The sequence below is a fragment of the Vicugna pacos genome, chromosome 34 (genome assembly GCF_048564905.1).
Source record: "Vicugna pacos chromosome 34, VicPac4, whole genome shotgun sequence".
Classification (NCBI taxonomy): Eukaryota; Metazoa; Chordata; class Mammalia; order Artiodactyla; family Camelidae; genus Vicugna; species Vicugna pacos.
Window position 1 is genome coordinate 8,442,710 of NC_133020.1, and position 20,172 is coordinate 8,462,881.

A 20,172-nucleotide genomic window follows, 5' to 3' on the forward strand; every position below is an offset into this window, starting at 1 on the left:
TACCTACCTTGTTTCTCATTGTAGATTATATTCTTACACAATAGGTCATTATGGCAAAGCACAACAGGCGAGCCCAGGTTGGAAAGAATCTCCTTCATCCAAGTCATTTCTTCTTGAAGAATCTGAGAGCTTGGGATATCACTTAGGAACCTTTTAGTTTAAAACAAAACAAACAAAAAAAGTTACATCTTGTTTGTATTAATGACAACATTTTTTTAAAGTCTCATTAAGGATTAAAATCTTTTTTCATTTTTTTTGGTCATATACAACTTAATTTTTTCCCTCCAGTTTTATTAAAATATAATTGCATACAGCACTGTATAAGTTTAAGGTGTACAGCATAATGAGCTGATTTACACACATTATGAAATGATGGCCACAATAAGCTTAGTAAGTATCCATCATCTCATAAAGATACAAAGTAAAAGAAAAACAAAACAATTTTTTTTCTTATGATGAGAACGCTCAGGATTTACTCTCTTAAAAACTTTCATATACAACACAGAGCAATGCTGATTTATGATGTTGTACATAACATCACTAATACTTATTTATTCTATAATTAGACGTTTGTTACCTTTTGACTACCTTCTCAATTCCCCCTCCCCCATACTCCACATCTAAAAGCCACAGATCCTCTTTTTCTCTGAGTTAGTCTGTTTGTTTTTGTAATATATATAAACTGTAACTATGTAGCTTCCTGGTACATGAAATAATGACTCACTATTCACATACTATAATATCGTAATGATTCACATACCAAAAAAATTTATTTATTTTTAGTGAGTTCTTTCCATTTAATTGCTCAGACTTCTGAATTATAGCAAGCCAATTATTCTAAAAGTTGGAATTAAAAAGAAAACACCATAATGAACTTCAGCATGAATAAAAAGAAACTAAGCAACAGTAAAACTGAGGGGCAGGAAAGTAAAATATTTTTCAGTACAAATTTGGGTGAGGGAGTAATATATATAGCTAATAGCTAACTTCTACTAACACTACACTAAATGTTTTATATTTATCTCTATTTTGTAGATGAGGAAACCGAGACACAAGGAGTTTAATAAAAACAGGTTTAACTATATTATTTAAAGTTACAAAGATTATCCATTAAAGAACTAAAACATCTATTTAAAGCTTGGTAGAGTGAATGTAGTAATATAAATCAGCTAAAGTCACATTTGAAAGTCAATACATACTATCTACTATTGATAAATCAACTCACATTGTCATACAATCATTAATCATTATATCATCATGATAACCATATCACAGAATACTTATCTATTATAAAAATGGCCTCAGTAGTGAGACTGGGAAGGGTGGGAGTTCGTATGGCAAGCAGGATTACCGATCATGGCTATTTATCCTACACTCCTGCCTACAGTATTTATCATATTGTGTTTGTAATAATTCGATAAAAATAAAATAGAACAAAAATGGGGTGCTACTTCTTCAATAGCACCATCGGGCTTGGAAAACTGCTGTGAGTCTACTCTTTCTCTTCTTCCCTTCATACTTTAAGCCAAGTTCTCTTCATTCTTTCTCTATATAGTCTCTCAAATTACCCCTCGCATGTCCATTTTACAACACCGAATTTACTTCAGTGAATTTGCCTATTCAGGTGGCTGTGGCCAGGGTTCTCCCCACTGCTGCATTCTCTTCTGCACAGAGCTTCCAACAGAAATTCTTATATGCTCTTTTCAAAATGGTATAGTTATTCAAGAATTTATTTTAAAAGTATCGAATTGAATGGAAATAACAGAACTCAAAAGGATTATTAACATGATAATTACAAACAAAAAGGAATGGAAGAAAGTATGAAAAACATTTTTAATATTTTAATTGTCTTTAATGTTTCAGTTGTATATTTTCTACCAGGCAAGGTGCTTTCGCTTTGTTATTTATGACAATGCATCTCTAGCTTTTCCAAAGTATCACTAACCTCAAGGATTTAAAGTATGCCTCAGCAAGTCTAGAAAATGTAACCCAAAACCTACCTAAACAACCTTCTCTGAATTGTAATAACAATAATTTTTAAAATAGTAGCTAACATTTACTTAGCACTTTATGTGGCCAGGCACTGTTCTAAGCAATTTACATATACTGACTCAATTAAGCCTCACCAAAAAAACTCATAAAAGGTAAATATACTACCTTTGCTACTTCCATAAGTCACACAACAGAACTGTTAATGAGCAGAACTGAGATTTGATCCCAGGCTGTCTGGCTCCAGTCTTGTACTCTTAACCCATATAATACCATACTGCCTCTCAACTCTGCCTCAAGTCAAGAAAATCTTGCACTTACCATTGCCACCTACTTCGTTATTTTTACGTGTTTTTCCCCAAAATCTCTCAATAAGAAGCTATTTCAAAAGAGTACGTTTTGTCTCTATGTTGTCACTTCCTGAATATCCAGGACATTGGACACAGTTCCGGATGTGTGCCTATCCCAGTTAAAAGGGTCTAACAGCCCTATCCATTCAGAGCTTGACAAACTATACGCAAATAGAAACACATACTCAGAGTGAGTCAAACTAATCTTTGAAATAATCAAACTCAAAAGAATAAGACAGCTATTTTTCCCTAATGAATTAGAAAAAGTAAAAAGAAACAAGAAAAAAATCCTTAGGTCCTGCTTATCTCTGTCGTTCTTAAAACAGACTTCCTGAATATAAAAGGTGAAGTGTTCGTGTACATTTAGATATAAGGACAAAATAAAATTTCCAATTTTTGTACTAGTATTAATCACATTATGTGAAATCATGTTTGGTGTAATTTCTCAGGTGGGAGCCACAGAGTATGTCAGAGGGTCCCAGCAGGACTGTGCTCGGGGTAAAGAGTGGCCAAAATGGCAGAGGAGGAAGACTGAGCTCACCTGCTCCCACAAGCACACCAAATTACAACTATTTACAGAGCAACTACTGATGAGAAGGACCAGAAGGCTAACACAAAAGATTTTCTACAACTACAGATATAAAGAAGGAACCACAGTGAGTTGAGTGGAAGGGGCTGGGATGTGGTGCAGACCATACCAACACCTCCAGATGGGCGACCCACAAATGGGAGGATCATCACAACTGCAGGGGCTCTCCGTGAGGAGTGAGAGGTCCAAGCCCACATCAGGCTCCCTAGTCCGGGAATCCTGCACCAGGAAGACCAGCCCTAGAATGTTTGGGTTTTGAAGGGCACCCTTTTCGAGAGCCAGAGGGCTGTGGGAAGCAAAGACTCCCTCCATTCTTAGAGGGCACGCACAAAATCCCACAGGCCCCGGGACCCAGGGGAGAAGAGCCTGGCTCAGATCCACCCGCTGACCTTCAAGAGCGTCCGGAGAGGCAGAAGGCAACTGGCGCTCACCCTGGGGACCCTCACACTGGCAGCAGCCATTTGGGGAGCCCATTCTCCCAGGAGGACATTGGAGCTGGCAAGAGCCATACTGGAATCCTCACTTTAGCTTATTAGCAACAGGACACAGGCCCACCCCAGCAGGCAAAGCTATAGGACAACTTGGGCCCCTCAGGCAGCACCCAGGGACCTGACCCCACCCACCAGCAAGCTGACACCAACTTCCAGACACCCCGAAACCCAAAGCCAGCTGTGCCAGGAACCAGCCCCCGTCTACTAGGTGGGCTGACACCAACTCTGGAGACCCCCAGGGCCCTGCAGCCAGAGACCCTGGAACCTGGCTCCACTCAACAGCAGGCTGGTACTAGGTCCCGGACCCTCTGGGATCTGGGCCCTGTCCACCAGCAGGCCGCCACTAGATATGGGTTCCTGGACCCCATAACCACCCACCCTAGAACCTGGTTCCGCCCAAGTGGGCCAGCACTAGACCCACTGACACTCCTGTATGTTATATATGGTAGTTGTTAAGAGAGTAAATCCTAAGAGTTCTCATCACAAAGGAAAAAATTTTTTCTATGTGTTTAACTTTGTGTCTATTTGAGACTACAGATGCTCACTAAACTTACTGTGGCCATCATTTCATGATGTGTGTAAGTCAGATCATTACGCGGTACATCTTAAACTCATACAGTACTGTATGTCAATTATATCTCAATAAAACTGGGAGGAAAAAAAGTTCAAAAAATTGAGATTCTAAATACTGATTTACAAATTTTTCTATATAGGAAATAATGAAATACCTTAGTTTGAACCCGGAGAGTCAGTCTTACAAAAGCTGAGTAAGACTTCAGTAAATGAATTTTCAACCTCATTGTTTGAGACTTAAATAGTCCCAAAGAACTAAGACAACCCAAACTTTTCCACACTCTGTTATTACTACACTGCCCAATATAGATCTCCAGGCCCATGCAAAACAGCTATTCTTTGGACACAAAGAACTTTTTTAAAAGGTCTCTATGGCCAACTCAAATTATGCAAAAATGTACCCATTCATAGTGATATTTATATCATGTTCACATTATGTTTACTTTCAAATAAATGTTCTATACTTGTTTCTTGCACCTCCCCCATTTCCCCACTTTTATAAGGGTTGCTTTTTGGTTTTTTAAGTTGACTGGTAGAAGAGAAGTGGTTATTTCTGTAGTGCCTTCTGAGAGTCAAATGAATTAATGTTTATTTTACTTAAATGCAAAGAGGTAAACGAAACCAGATTTTATATACAGAAACCTTATAGTTATCTTTGAAACCCTATATATAGAACAAAGCAACGTAAAACATAATTTCAAATGTAAAAATAATTTTACCTTTTATTAATGTCTTCATCTGCAAATCCTGTGGGAATGAGAGAGAAATATTTTCCCATCTTAAGCCATAGATTAGATTTGGGAATCCAGCCATTGTGTGCATGAATAGCATGGATTTTAGCAAGTTGGCGTGCTATTAGCCTGTTTAAAAACAAAACATAAAAAGAAAATGTTAAGCACTATACAGTTCATATCTACACAAAGGTAAACTAAAATAATTAGGGTGCATTTATCTTATAATATGATTTATTTTTACCACATATAAGATTCAAAATAATATGGCAAGCCAACTCTCACAAGGAGAGGCAAACAAATGTTTAAAGCATAAGTAGGAAGAAATGCCTAAAATTAGTACAGCAATTAAGTATTATGTCTAAAAGGTGATGAGTATCTGGAAGTAGGCAGCCTATTTTGTTTATACAATGTTTGGGATCAGCAGAACAATACACAACTATAAATCACTTCAAGGCACATATTTAGACATTAATCACTGATACATTTAAACTGTACTGAGTCGTTTTAACTTTGAGCTTTTGAAGTCACTGAAGTAAAAGGGCAAAAGGGACTAAAGTAAAAAGGTAACAGGGCAGAAACACAGGTTCTAAGAGTTGATTTCTACAAGGGTGTTAACAAATTCTCTGCAGAAACGTTAGGATTTTTTGATTTTACAATCAATCTTGATACAACAACAAAGTGATCTGAAGCTGTGTATACACTATCTTTGTACCTACAGAACTTAGCACAGCAAATGTTAAAGGAGGAATAAGCATACCAAACAGAAATAAGACATAAATGACAATACAGCCCACAGAACTGTAGGTAGAAAAGTGACTTAACTGTCATCTACCAAAAAAAGAACTTAAAAATCGCAAATTTTCAAGATGCTAGCCATCTAACATAATATTCCTCAAAGTACAGCTGAAGGGTGTACAACAAAGCGCCACCTAGGGATGGCTGAGGTTCTGCCTCAGATCTGTTCAATCAGGATTCAGGGGTGGGACCCAGCACCCTCATTTTAAACAAGATTTACAGGTGATCTTAATCCACTGTAAAGTTCGAGGAGCACTGATATAATGCCCAATTCTGCTTTTGAAGTCACTGACGTTAAAGGGCAAAAGGGACCGAAGTAAAAAAGTGGGCAGATAAACAGGTTCTATGAATTAATTTCTGTAACTGTGTTAACAACAAATTCTCTGAAAAACATTAGCTTTGCTATGTACTGAAATCAACCTATGAAAATTAAAAAAAAACAAGAGGCTGAGCACTGCCAAAGTACCCCCAGAAACTCTAATTTAATTGTTTTGGGGTACAGCCAGGGCATCAAGCTGTTTTTTAAAAGATTCCCAGATGAACTTAATATGCAAAAACCACCTAACTAAGGCACATAGGGAATCTAGCAGTGTAGTAATCCCTCACCAACCTGTGATTAAGTGACAGTTTTATCATATTTTTACACTACAATGAGTATTTTTATCTACATAAGAGTCTTGATTTTCCTTCAGAGAAACTTCCATCTCCTCACTTTCAGTTCATGTGCTTCATACTGAGCTGATCTCGATCCTAACTCCCTATTCCATCTGCACCGCTAACTTTAGGAGAGAACATATGACACAGACTCGCCCAGAGCATTCAACCTTCAGGCCACAGTGACTGGTTCAGGACATATAACCCAAGCTAGGGCAAAAGGATTTGTCCCCAGGGCTTTTGTTGAAGGTACTGACTTTGATTGAAGCTATCAGGAAAAGAGGAACATACACCGCACCCCCACAACACACACACTGCAAACTGACAAGTTGGAAACTGCTGATATTATATTTGCCCTTCTTAAAGCTTGCCAGAAAATAAAGCTAACGCACAATAAAACAGAGACCGATACTCTAATGACACTGCTAGAGCCCCTGGATCTATCCATGCCTGACTTCAGTATTCTTAGATACATGCGTCAACAAATTCCTTCTTCTTTGAGTCAATTTGAATTTTCAAATTATCATCCTCAATCAAGAGTCCTAATTCATTACCAAAATATTAAAATCTGTGATCTTTTTAGGTATGTGTGTTTTGGTTCATACCTCTCAAATTAGCAAATAAACATTTTTATATAAATTAAATAATTATTACTTAGCTGAATTTCCCTAAGAGCACATATTCTACAAGAATACAGGGGAAAAAATTCTATTTTTATGCCAATCTCTCATACATGCATAGAAAGCTAGGCCCAAATGCACATACAGTACTTTAAGCACTAGGAAACTTCATGAAAAAGCCAAGTGATAACAAAATCAAAACAAAGAAGAGTGCAAATACACACATACATATGCACACATGTATGTATGTACGTATACATATGTACGTGTGTGTGTGTGTGTAAGAACTGGTTTTAAAATTTTAAGGATGGAAGCTGGGACAAGAGGCTTGAAGAAAGGTAATCCACGTTACATAAAACTCACAGGGCAATCTATACCACTGTCGAGAATGTAATTCAGGAGAAGCATCACATATTAGAACAGGAATTCAATACCAACAAATTTTATTTGCTGTTTTAAAAATAAATCATAATGTCTTTTTTTTATAGTTTTACCCCAGAGTTTGTAGAAGATTAATTTGCAAAATACAAAACGTAGTCTCAGAAGTTGTCTGTATATAAGTTATTCAGCTAGGAGTGTCCGGAATGACAATTCTATGGTAAATACATCAAAAGTGAATAAAATATCATGGCCACGACTCCAAAGGGCTCTTAGATGATAACTGAATCTGTTGAACATGAACAGCTGCTAGAAGAAAAAGCACCTACTAATTCTGAGTGTCAGTTTTTCTAGAGGAATGGGGGCTCGCCAGAGCTGAGCCAGGATATGAACTGGTGATGTGACGCAGAAGCCAAGGCCCTTCACTGTAGGGCACCGCAGTTAGCGCTGCAGAGCTAGCTGGGCTGTCATCGGGCTTTGCCACTGCATTTTCAGTCTAAACTTAAGCAAATCATTTCACTTCTCTGAGTCTCAGCTTTCTTCCAAGGAAAATCAAATTACTGGCCTATTACACAATCTTAACTCTCCTTCAAATCTAACATGATATGCCCTGAATACCAGAAAAAAATTTACATAAAAATTTACTAAATTTAAAGATGTAAGTTCAATAATGACAACATGAATTTCACATTTGTACTCATATACAAAGATCCTGAAGACTAACTTCCCATCTCATACCAATTTCCTACTAGTTACAATGGAAATATTAAACTATGGAATGAAAGAGGCAAAATTTTCCAAATGACATTGATATTTATCAAAAATTATCAAATGTAATTTTCTTCTTTGAACAAATTTCTAAAATTATAGGTGAAACAATAAAATTTTATATGAAATTTTAAAAACAGTTCTATATAACATGATATATACCTACTTAAATGGAAAACAAACTAAAATATTAATGATCATCATACAATAACAAAATTAATATTTACAAAAATGTGTATCAAAACTTAAGAGCTAATGTAATATCTTAAAAGTAAATTACAGATATATGTGCCTTATTATAGGTGCACTGTTAAGACAGAATTTGATTATATAAGGGACAAAATTAGTATTAAATGATAGTATCATGTTTACATAATGGCAAAAATATATTCAGTGTTGTTTAAAATGTTTCATAGCATTTTCCTATGTAATTTTTCTAAATAGCAGCAAATAATAGTAATAGTTGAAACTGCTTTATTAACAGTTTTGATAAATACTGTCACTAAGTTATTCTACAAGAGGCAAAGACCATGCCTTATTCATATTCTATCTTAGCATTCAGCACTAAGAAAAGGTTCTAGATATTTAATGAATGAGAGACATTATCCTGGCAACAGACTCAGGATTTAGAAATTTACCAAAGAATTCTACCACTTTAGATTTATTGTCAGGTAGGTTAAAATCTACCCTGGATTTTTTAAAAATCTCAAATAATAAGAATTGTACCAAAATTAACGCCTTGCTATAGAAAAACAAAGTGACTATCCATTTGAAATATTCTTTTTTCTCTGACAAGACATATCTTGTACAAGCCTTCTTTCAAAATCTAGAATTCAAGTCAGTTTCTCAGAACTGTTGGTCTATCTTTTCTACAGCAAAATTAACAAGGAAAGGAAGAAAATCCATGTATTATACAAATATCCTCATGGAAATAAGTATAGTTCAATTGCAAGCATAGCAGCTACATATTTAAAAATAGGCTTTGCTAACAGATTTAAAAAATAAGTAAATCCTATTTACAAGTTCTATATTCATCTAAAATTAATTGGGCTTTAACAAAACATGCAATTTGTGAAGGATGGCTTTGTTAAGAAAATGAATGGTTTTTACTAGTAAGTGAACTCAACAAAGTTGCAGAACACAAAATCAATATATAACATCAGTTGTAGTTGTACATTAACAATCAGTAATCCAAAAAGAAAATTAAGAAAATAATTCCATTTATAACAGCATCAAAAAGAATACTTAGGAATAAACTTAACCAAGGAGGTGAAAGATTTCTACACTTAAAACAAAAGACTTCGCTGAAAAAAATTAAATACAGAAACAAACAGACAGACATCCCATGTTCATGGACTGGAAGACAATATTGTTAAGATGTCAATATTACCCAAAATGATCTACAGATTCAAAATAATTCCTATCAAAATCCCAACTGCATTTTTGCATACATAGAAAAAAATCCACCCTAAAATTCAAATATAATTTTAAGGAAACCCAGATAACTCAAACTCAAAAACAGGTTGTTTTAAAACAACCTGGGGGAAAAAGTTAGAGGACTCACACTTCCTGATTTCAAAACTTACTACAAAGTTATAGTTATCAAAACAGTGGTAGTGGCACAGTGATGGATATATAGACCAATGGAACAAACAGCCCAGAAATAAACCCTCAAGTTTATGATCAAATGACTTTCAATAAGGATGCCAAGACCATTCAAAGACAAAGGACAGTCTTTTCAAAACTTCGTGTTGGAAAACAGGATATCCACATGTAAAAGAAAAAAGTTCCTTAATACTTTCCTTAAGTCATATACATATACAGTATTTGTAAGTCATACGTGTGATAAGGGGTTAATGGCCAGGATACATAAAGTACTCTTATACCTCAACAACAAAAAATAAATAATCCAACTAGAAAATCAGTAAAGGACTAGAATTGACATTTCCTCCAAGAAGAGACACAAATGGCCAACAAGCATAAGAAAAGATGCTAAACATGACTAACCCATCATTAGAGAAATAAAAATCAAAAGCACAATGAGACGTTACCTTCTTGCAATTAGGATGCCTACTATCAAAAAAACAAAGAAACTAAAAAGTGTTAGGAAGGACCTGGAGAAATCAGAACCCTTGTGCACTATTGGTGGGAATGTAAACTGGTGCCGCCGCTATGGAAAACAGCATGGCAGTTCCTAAAAGTATTAAAAATAGAATTACCATATGACCTAGCAATTCTGGTTATACACCCAAAAGAATTGAAAGTAGGGTCTCAAAAAGATATCTGCACTCTCACATTCATAAGAGCATTGTGAAAAAAAAAACCAAAAAAGTAGAAGCAACCCAAATGTCTATCCATGGATTAATGGATAAACAAAACACAGTACATACATATAATGGAATATTATTCCACCTTAAAAAAAGGAAATTCTGTCTGACACATGCTACAACATGGATGAACCTTGAAGACATTGTGCTAAGTGAAATAAGCCAGTCACAAAAAGACAAAAGTAAGATTCCACTTACAAAAGGTACCTAGAGTCAAATTCATTCAGATAGAAAGCAGAATGATGGTTGCCAAGGATAGGGGTAGGGGAGAATGGGAAGCTGTTGTTTAATGCATATAAAATTTTAGTCTTGCAAGATGAAAAGAACTATGGAGACCAGCTATACAACAACATGAATGTATTATGGAACTGTACACTTTAAAACGATTTAAGATGGTAAATGTTGCTATATCTATTTTACCACAATTAAAAAGAAAAAATTTAATTAAATAAATGGTGATTAAAAAAAGAATATAGTTCTTAAAAAGACTTGATTAGAGCACTTTGCCTTCTAGAAGTAAATTTTATATACAACAGGAAAAAATTATTTTAAAAACATCTCTTTACTAAGGTAACGTAACATTATTTAATAAACTATTAATTTGTTTTTGTATATACAAAAGGGCAATAAAAAATTAAAGATTTCTGATTTCCACTGTCATAGATTGGTCCTTCTACCTAGTCTCAATAAGTAAGGTTTACTGCACTAAAATCAAGGCAAATGCTACCTTAAAATCCCATACTCAATAAAGCCAAATGCTTGAAAATCTCAAGGCTCAGAAAATCTCCTCAAATACCCACTAATACTCACTAATTGCTCCCCCTTTTGGAAGCTTTTAAAAAATTAAGAGCATTATAAAAAGAATAGGCATTTTTTGAAACTGGAAAAAAATCCCTAATCCTACCATCCTACCAGAATTTCTTTTTTTTATAAACTCCCCTTGAGTCTTCACATAAGCAAATTATTGCCTGATTGTAGCCACAGTTCAACTATTAAGCTGATTTTTTTCCTCTTAGCCCTGCATCAGACATTTTGCATGTTTTAAACAATATTCAAAATCATTTCAACAGTTATGTAAACACTTACTTGTGCTGATATACCTTAGTTATAGCTAAACATAAGAGCTGTTGTGACAGAAACAAGCATATAGCTTTTTTAATGAGTTACTATATATTGCCCTATCGATTTCCAAAAGAGAACATTACCAATTTTACTTGCAACTCAGTGTACCAGTTCCACTACAACACCCTCAGTACTGGAAGTTGGTGTTTTTGGTTATGCTCCTTGATAAGTGTGCAATAACTCATTTTAAACTGCATTTCTCCCAATATGTCTATTGCTGGCTGGTTTTAATTAAATCTCAGGCAGGATTCCCAGCCAAGAGGCAAGTTTTAGAGAAATATCTGATGAGAAAATTCCCAAACACCTTTGAATTAAAAAAAAAAAAATTTAAGGTCTCTGCAATATTTGACTGCTACAGAAAAGTTCAAGTAAAAAATTCGAAAGGTCATAATAAATTTCCGTAAATCAAATTACTACTTAAACATTAACTTGATGCAACTCAGTCTTTAACCTGTCATCTCCCTCAGCCTTCTCCATGTTCTGCCTCATCCTTTAAAGTCCAGTTCAAATGTTATCACAGTTAAACACTGCCTAACTTCCCAACTATACCAAAGTAACCTATCTGTACTTTTTTGAAAACTGTTTCTGTTCCTCTGTATACTATTTAGCTTATTTTTTCCCAAGGTTATTGTCTGTCACAGACTAAATTTCTCCACTTAAGGTAGCTTTAAAAGATCAATTATGAAAAGCTTTCCTGTTAGAACAATTCTGTGGTAAGCTTAATGATAATTAATTATATAAAATGATCAGAAATCAATAAATAGGAAAAAAATCATTTATTTTCTTATTGAGTCTATTCACTTTAATTATACAAATTTTCATAACAAGTTAATCATTATAAGCGGTATCACAAAGGCTTTACTATTTTCCTTACATTTTATGTTCTTTTCTCAATAAGTAAGTAGAAAGGTAGTTACTCACCATTAGTATTCTTTGGGGTTGTACTTTCACTAGTCACGTGATCTTAGGCAAATTACGTAAAATCTTTGCACTTCACTTTTCTTATCTATTAAAATGTGATCATATTACCTATCCCCTAGGATTGTTAAGAGTTGAATGTATTAATATACATAAGGTGTTTAGAACAGTATCCAGCCAATTAAGTGCTATATCAGAATTAGCCACCATCATCACTTTATTATCTCTCCAAGTAACAGAACTGTAATATGTGCATTACTATTGTTATTCAGTATTAGTGAAAAAAATAAATCCTGAATTTTTAGTATAAAATGATCTCTGCAAGGAAGTTAAAATAAAACCAAAACAACAGAGAACAAATGGGTAATAATTACCTAAAACTGTCTAGCTGAAGGATTCTGAGGTCTCATCTAGGTTCAGGAAGAAAGAATTTCAAAATAGGTTAGTATTGTCTGTTACAAACCAAGGGCTGGAGGCGGGGGTGCAGGGAGGGGTAGTGGCAATAAATATTTGCTATGCCACATCCATATGCTGCTTTCCCACCTCAAGGAACACTATATGCCATAATAGCTAGTTTTTAAAAGCACAGAAGTCTGTCTGAATTTTAAAATTCAAGATATGTTCCTAAAAGCATAACAAAGACAATAGATTGGTAATATCCATGATAATTTGCCTAAGTAGCATTTTAAAACTTTCTTCAGTTAATGTTCAAATTGTTAGAAGTTCTGTAGAAGTTGATAACGGTGTGAAAAGTCTTAAGAAAAACAATAATTATAAAAGCTAACTGTTTATTATGTGCCAGGAACTGTTCTAAGCTTTTTACATCCTTACAACAACCTTGGAGGTAGAAACTATTATTAATCCCATTGTTTAGATGAGGAAATAAAGGTAGAAAACATTTAAGTAGTAGGCCCAAAGTCACAGTTCATAAAACTGAGTAAGTCAATCTGGCTCCACAGTGTACTCTTAGGGACAGAGCTATACTGCCTAAAACAGAATCTCACATGGCTCCTGATCCCACAACTTCCCACCATCACTGAAAGAGAAAAAACTGCTCCAGACATCCAGTTTCCATCATGTAATAGTAAAATGAGTTGAAAACTTCATGAATATGAACTTCTGAGCAGCAGACAGTACCATTGCCAGCAGTTCAAGTGAAAGCTTAAATTCGGTATATTAAAGAGAGCTTAAGAATATCAAAGTAGAATGTATGAAAACGTGGTTTTTATAAAGTCAGCTAAGACTGCTACACCAGTGAAAACAGTATTAGTCTTAAACAGCTTTTTTCTTAAATCTTCTGGATACTGACTCTTAAAACTAGTATTTTCCTCCCTGCTTTAGTTACTAGGAAGCTCGTATGTCCCTTCTCTAACAATATCATGGAATATATTTTTTTGTAATTGAATCTAATTCCAGCTTTTCCTTTGGTGTAATTTAGGCATCTATTCATTTTTAATCCTGTTACATAGATATTTCTCAACCACAGTGAACAAGATTGAGGGTTTATAAATAAATAACTTACATGCAAACTTGAAGACTACAAAAAAATTCTGACACAAAAGAACAAACATAAATTAATCAGGATCCTTCAACACATTCTAAACAGCACACTATGTAAGGGAAGAGACCATATCTGACAGCTAAAAGATAGGATTTAAGTAGATTCGTATGCCAAAATATCTTAAAATACGATTTGAAACAGGTTTAAAATAAATAAATGATACCAGTCCATTCTGTTTTTATCAGTGCGTTAACTCAGCAAGTATCAAAATGTAATCTAGGATCCCTAGACCCTAGTCCCTTTCAGGAGGTTTATGAGGTTAAAACTATTTTCATAAAGTATTACTTACCTTTTTCACTCTCATTTTCTAATGAGTATACGGTGTAGTTCTAAGAAGCTACATGAACTCCTGTGATGATGTCATCACACTGACAGCTAAAAAAATGTGCACTTGATAATCTTTTATTATAAAAAATCTGCCCTAATATCTAACATGGTATATATTGATAAATATAACTCATATAAACAAAAGCTCTTTGGGTCCTCAGTAATCTTTTAGAGTTGTAAAAGGGTCTTGAGACCAAAATGTTTGAGAACTTTTAAACTACAAATGAACTTGTTGTTTTCAAATCACTCCCATTTACAAGTTTTCAAGAGAAGAAAGAGAGTTTTAAAAGATAGCAATTTTAGAAAAATGATCAAGCATATGCAAGACATTATTCTTACAGAAAACATAGTATTCTGAATTAAATAATTAAAAGTTTAAAGAGTAACAAAGAAACATTAAAAGAATGAAAAGAATCTTAATAAGCAAGAACTCAAACTATGAGCAACTGAGTAACAAACTTAGTAATAAGAAATATGTAATGCTTTAACTCAAGCACTGCTTTAAAAAATGAAGGGGAAGCCTTGACGCTCTGCAGCAGGCTCAGGTAACACCTCACAGTCCTTTCTTTTGCAAAGAGTTAACTATAAGAATGGCAGATGGAATGTTTCTTCTTTAGCAAAAACAAGACAAAACAAACCCCAAACTAAAGGAAGTTTCTAAGTTAAACAAACAGCTGCTCAAAGGAAGAAAAGGCAGTTTTGAAACATATTTCCTTAGTGCACTTAATACTCTCATTTTTCAAAAGGAAAAATTATTAAGAAAAAGAAATATACCTGAAAATGGCAGGGTTACAGACATGCTTTGGATCCAGTGCCTCTCCCTGTATAAATTCATAACACAGTCCGTTATTGAAGGTACAGTAGAGCTGTGGTGCACAGCCATGAGCCTGCAACACTCGGAAACTCTTCACTTCCTCATCTCGATCGACCAACAGTTCAGTCTTATTGCCATAAATTCGCACCAGGACTACATCCTCCATTGTATTACCCACATAACAGCCAATAAGTTTATTTGTGATTCCATCTGTGAAAAGCTGTCCAAAAAAAGAAAGAGATGGGGAAAAAACAATTATTTACTTTTAAGGAATAGGAGATAAGCTAAAAATTATTAAATACTAGATTAACGAAAATACCTACTTTTTAACACTTTTAAATACTTTTGCCTAACATAACTATCATTTTAATTCTCGATTTAAACAAAAAGGAATGCTACTGTTTAATATATTGCCCTTAATTCCTACAACATTTTGTCTTTTTTGATCTGAAAGTATTAATTATTCAATCTCCAGTATTTCTATACAATCTAGGGAGGGTACGGCTCAGTAGTAGAGAGTGTGCCTAGCAAGCACGAGGCCCTGGGTTAAATCCCCAATACCTCCATTAAAATAGCTAAATAAATAAATACAACCTAATTATCTCCCCCTCCACCAAAAAAAAAAGTATATAGTGCTGTATGTCTCAATTAAGCTGGAAGAAAAAAAATTTTTTTAAAAACCAATTGCATCTTACTGCTTTGTACCAGAATCATTACAAATGTGTAGGGGGTGTGTGTGTGTGTGTGTACAACACACACTCTCTCCCTCCTATGTCTAATAGATTAGAAAGTCTCTGAAGACAGGGAAAATGGCTTTCTTGCTAGCATAGTATGTGACATAAAGTCCTTAATAACGTTCACAATTTTAAATACATACATATAATGTACTATAACTTACGGTAAATCTCCAATATATAAAAAACTATATTTAAATGTTATTTTCAAAGATTACTTAACATAATACACATTAGACATTGTTTTAAGTATTCAGGTTATAATTTAAAATTGAAAACTACAGCTAAAAAAAGAAGCACAACCTTAATTAGAGGAACACAGAAGTATCTAAAGATTTCTCTGATATTTTCTAAAAGGCAGTTTGGGGACTTTTCAAGAGCTTTAAGTCAAGTATTTAAAGTCCTTTTTTAGATTTGAGCACAAATTATATACTAAAATACAAACAGATGATTAGTAATATTAATTCTCTAACTCTATTCAAAAAGTGCAACTTTTGTTTTCCTCTACACTAGTTTGACGCTAAAACTAACTTTCTATTTACCCAATTATAATTTAGAGCTTTTGGAGGCTCTCAGGTGAAATAAAGGGATAAGAGGTAAAAGTGAAACCAAGAGTTAAGGACATTTTTCCCAAGACAACTAGGAAAGACCAGGAATAGTGCACAGAGGGTAAGTTATAAATGTAAACACATTTAACTAATGCTTGAGAAAGAGGGTAAATATTTTTATTTTCACAAGATTGTTGTAATGACATCTGAAAAGGCTTTAGATTAGATCTTCAGGTAAAACTTGAAAGTATTTACTAAAGTTAATATACCTCTAACAAATTTTTACATTTTTTATTATATACAGATTTGACTGTTAACCCTTATTCACCAAATACAGGTAAGTTTTATAAGCCAATGTGAAAAGACTTATTTTGAGTATCTGTTTTTCATATATGCAGAGACATACAAACATTGCTTTCCGCCTAGATTTCAAAAAGATTATATGTAGGAAGACATTGACAAGAAGCATATACACTTAAAACTCAATTCCAATCATCATTTTATTAAGATCTACGCTGAAGAGCACGCTATTTCTTTTTTTAAACATTTTTTAATTTTAATTTTTGATTTGCAGTGTTGTATTAGTTTCTGGTGTACAGCATAGTGGTTTAGTTATACATATACATGTATATACATTTTTATTACAGGTTGCTACAAGCCATTGATACAGTTCCCTGTGCTGTACACTAGGACCTTGTTTATCTATTCTGTCTATATATATATATATATATAGGTCATATATATATAGAGACCTCAATATATATACAGACCTCAAACATCATATAACATTAATATTATCTCTGGCTAATGGGAATACAGGTCATTTTAATTTTCTTCCTGTTTTTCCACCATGTCTACAGTGAGTGTGTTTTAAGACCATAATCAGACATAAAAGGAGCAACATTTTTAAAAAGAAAGAAAAAGCAATGGCTACTGTCCTGGAAAAGCATGTTATTTCTTATTAAAATGCCATATCAATTCACACATGTTTTTCTGTAACTTCTTCAGGTGTCATGTAGGGACAAAATATTTCAATTACTGTAATAAAGTTTGAGAAACTAACATTCTAAACTGCTTATAATGAATGACACTCTACACTCCTCAAATGCCAGGACTCATAATCTATGTTTTATATACCCTCATAACAAATAGTAGGGACTTAAACACTAGAATCCATGTAGAACATTACTGTCATCTTGACCTAGCTTATAACAAATGCCTATAATAATAAATTTCCTTAATTGTGCATGCTATAACGTACATTTATGTGTACATACAGAAACATACATATAAAGACATATGCACTTAAAAGGACTAGAAATGGATAATATTACTGGATAAGATCACTAAACATTGTATAGACATTTATAATAATGACATAGGATCACAACTCCAATAACACTAACATATTTTATTGCACAGTCACATATTTGCAATGAAATGATAGTCACAATAAATCCCTGGGACGAAAAAATAAATATACGAATAATATAACTTCATCTATAAAAATATTTTGTCTATAAATAAGGATTAAAATGTCTCCAAAGATATCCAATAAAAATATTAGGTAGTTTAAATCTTATTTCTTGCTTTCTTGTTTCTCTCTTAAATAGTTTAAACTTCTTTCTTTCGGCTACTGTATGTTTTCTCACTTTTTTTTCTTGCAATGAATCTAGTTTACATGTGTAAAAAATTAAGCTCGTGAGAGAAACAAAAGGAGCCCAATAGCTAGGAACTGACCTGACACACACAGCAAGGCCTTGAGATTCTGTTGAACATAAGCAATTTCACAAAACACCAACAGAGGAGGCCATTCTGTGGTCATAATGGATCAAGACAAAAACAAAACCACTCTGTAATCATGTCTGAACATAGACAAAACTACGACAATTTTCCAAACCACAAAAATGACCAGACATCATCCTATTCTGGCTAATATGAGAGACTGCTGCTCCTCTTCCAGTCACAGCTTTGACCTGCTTCACTCCTCCAGTCTTCTAGGTAAGATAAACTACTCACAGTCAGAGACTTGCCCCCCTCCCTTCCTGACAGCACCCAATCCAGAGGAAAGCCTCGCTTCCTTGAACCCTCTTCCAAATCACCAGACAACTCCAAACCCTGTAAGTCCTTTCTAACGCTCACTCACTGAGCGTCAAACCACTCCCTACGGAGTAAATCTTCCTTAACTGCAGGGAGTAATAAACCCAATTTGTTCAGCTATTGGTATGTTCCTGGTGATCTCTTGATAGAGATTTCCGACTTTAAAGATGTATGGATGATGCTTTTTGCTCTTGGATAGTTTCCACCACATATATAAACCAACAAGTAATTGAACGTGCTGAACCTTCCAAAACCTACAATTAAAATATACTAGGCACATACTAGATATGTGTACTATATTAGGTATATACTAGAAAAATAAAATTCCACCGCAAAGGAGGGGAAAAAACTAGTACAAATCTCATGGATCTCCTTTTCAGTTTGTCAAGTATTTAAGACAGTACTAGTTCAGCGGATGAGCTACAGAGCAAGGCGACCTGAGTTTAAATTCTAGCTATGTATCTGTAACCTCAGGCAGGCCACTTAACCTGTATGAGCTTCATTCACTAAACTCATGTTTAGTATCAGCATATCAGAATCTATTTTATAGATTCTTATGAGGATTAATGAGTTCATACACACAGAAGCGCTTACAACAGTGCCTGACACACATTAAGCTCTTCACAAGTTTGTAGATAACTACATAAATTGTAACACAAAACAACGAAATAACTCATGATGAAATCATAGAATAAAATTAATTATGTATACAAAAAAGAATATAGTTATATTTACTATATGTATAAACACAGGTAGACAATGTATGCTAGTAAATCTATAATTTGATAATTTTTTATAAGTTCAAAAGAAACTGTTCACAAAATTACATTCGGGGAGAATTACTTGGTGTTGAGGGAGTTGGACTTTCTACCCTTCATTTTACAGCCTTGATTATGTTTTAAATATTTTACTAAGGGCATGTATCATTTGTAGTTTTTTAAACAAAATCAACAGGTTTATATACAATATGAGTTCTAATTTTCTTCTGTATACTCCCTCTTCAGAAATTTTTAAAAACCTCATTTTAAAAATAATTAAGTCACACAATGTTTAACATGACCAAATAATATGTAGCTTTCAAAAATTGTGGTCAATCCCATACAAACATGGAAAAATGTTTATGAAAGGCTACGTAAAAAAAGGAATACAAAATTGTACATATGGGTCAATTACAATTATGTAAAATATTTAAGGGACAAGTCGAATGTAATAAAATAAAACAGTTGATTTCTTCAATAAAATATGAATAGGAAGTGGGGTTATTTTTCCTATTCAAAGTTTTAACATTGTGGTTGGTACATCTTTTCAGTAAAACTAAATTACTTCATGTCCATATAGTCCCTTATCAAAAAATTCACACACTTACTATATTATTTTCCCAGAGTACTGACACAGTATTTAGTATATTATTTTCTCAGAATACTGGAAAAAGTGACTAATTCAAAATATCCTGTTTTGTTAACTTAATTTTTTTTTTAACTGCTATTGTGATTACCGGTAGATGCAGAGAGAAGTCAGGAGCAGGAAGTGAAATGGGAGATTTTCTGGGTTGCTGGTAATATCTTCTTTCTTTTCCTGGGCTGGGGTTACAAAGGTATTTGTTCCACAGTAATTAATGTTTCATGCAGTTTCCATATGTTTGTTATATCTCAGAATTTTCAAAAGGGTGATAGAAATTTATCTATTTATAGCCCATCTGTTAACTAAAGTAATTCCTATTAGGACAAGATCATGAGAAATACAACCTGATTCCTTAAATGTAGTTCTTTTATTACTTTCC

At 33.9% G+C, this 20,172-nt stretch overlaps 1 protein-coding gene across 1 annotated transcript in view; it reads right to left on the reverse strand.

Moving 5' to 3' along the window:
- Positions 1-20,172, reverse strand: part of ETNK1 (ethanolamine kinase 1) — a 46,761-nt gene that overhangs the window by 21,350 nt on the left and 5,239 nt on the right. Inside the window, exons 2-4 of the mRNA XM_006199936.4 lie at positions 14,971-15,230; positions 4,712-4,852; positions 8-150 (exon numbers count right to left, since the gene is read on the reverse strand). Of these exons, the coding sequence (XP_006199998.2) occupies positions 8-150; positions 4,712-4,852; positions 14,971-15,230 (544 nt within the window). The remainder of the gene's footprint in view (positions 1-7; positions 151-4,711; positions 4,853-14,970; positions 15,231-20,172) is intronic.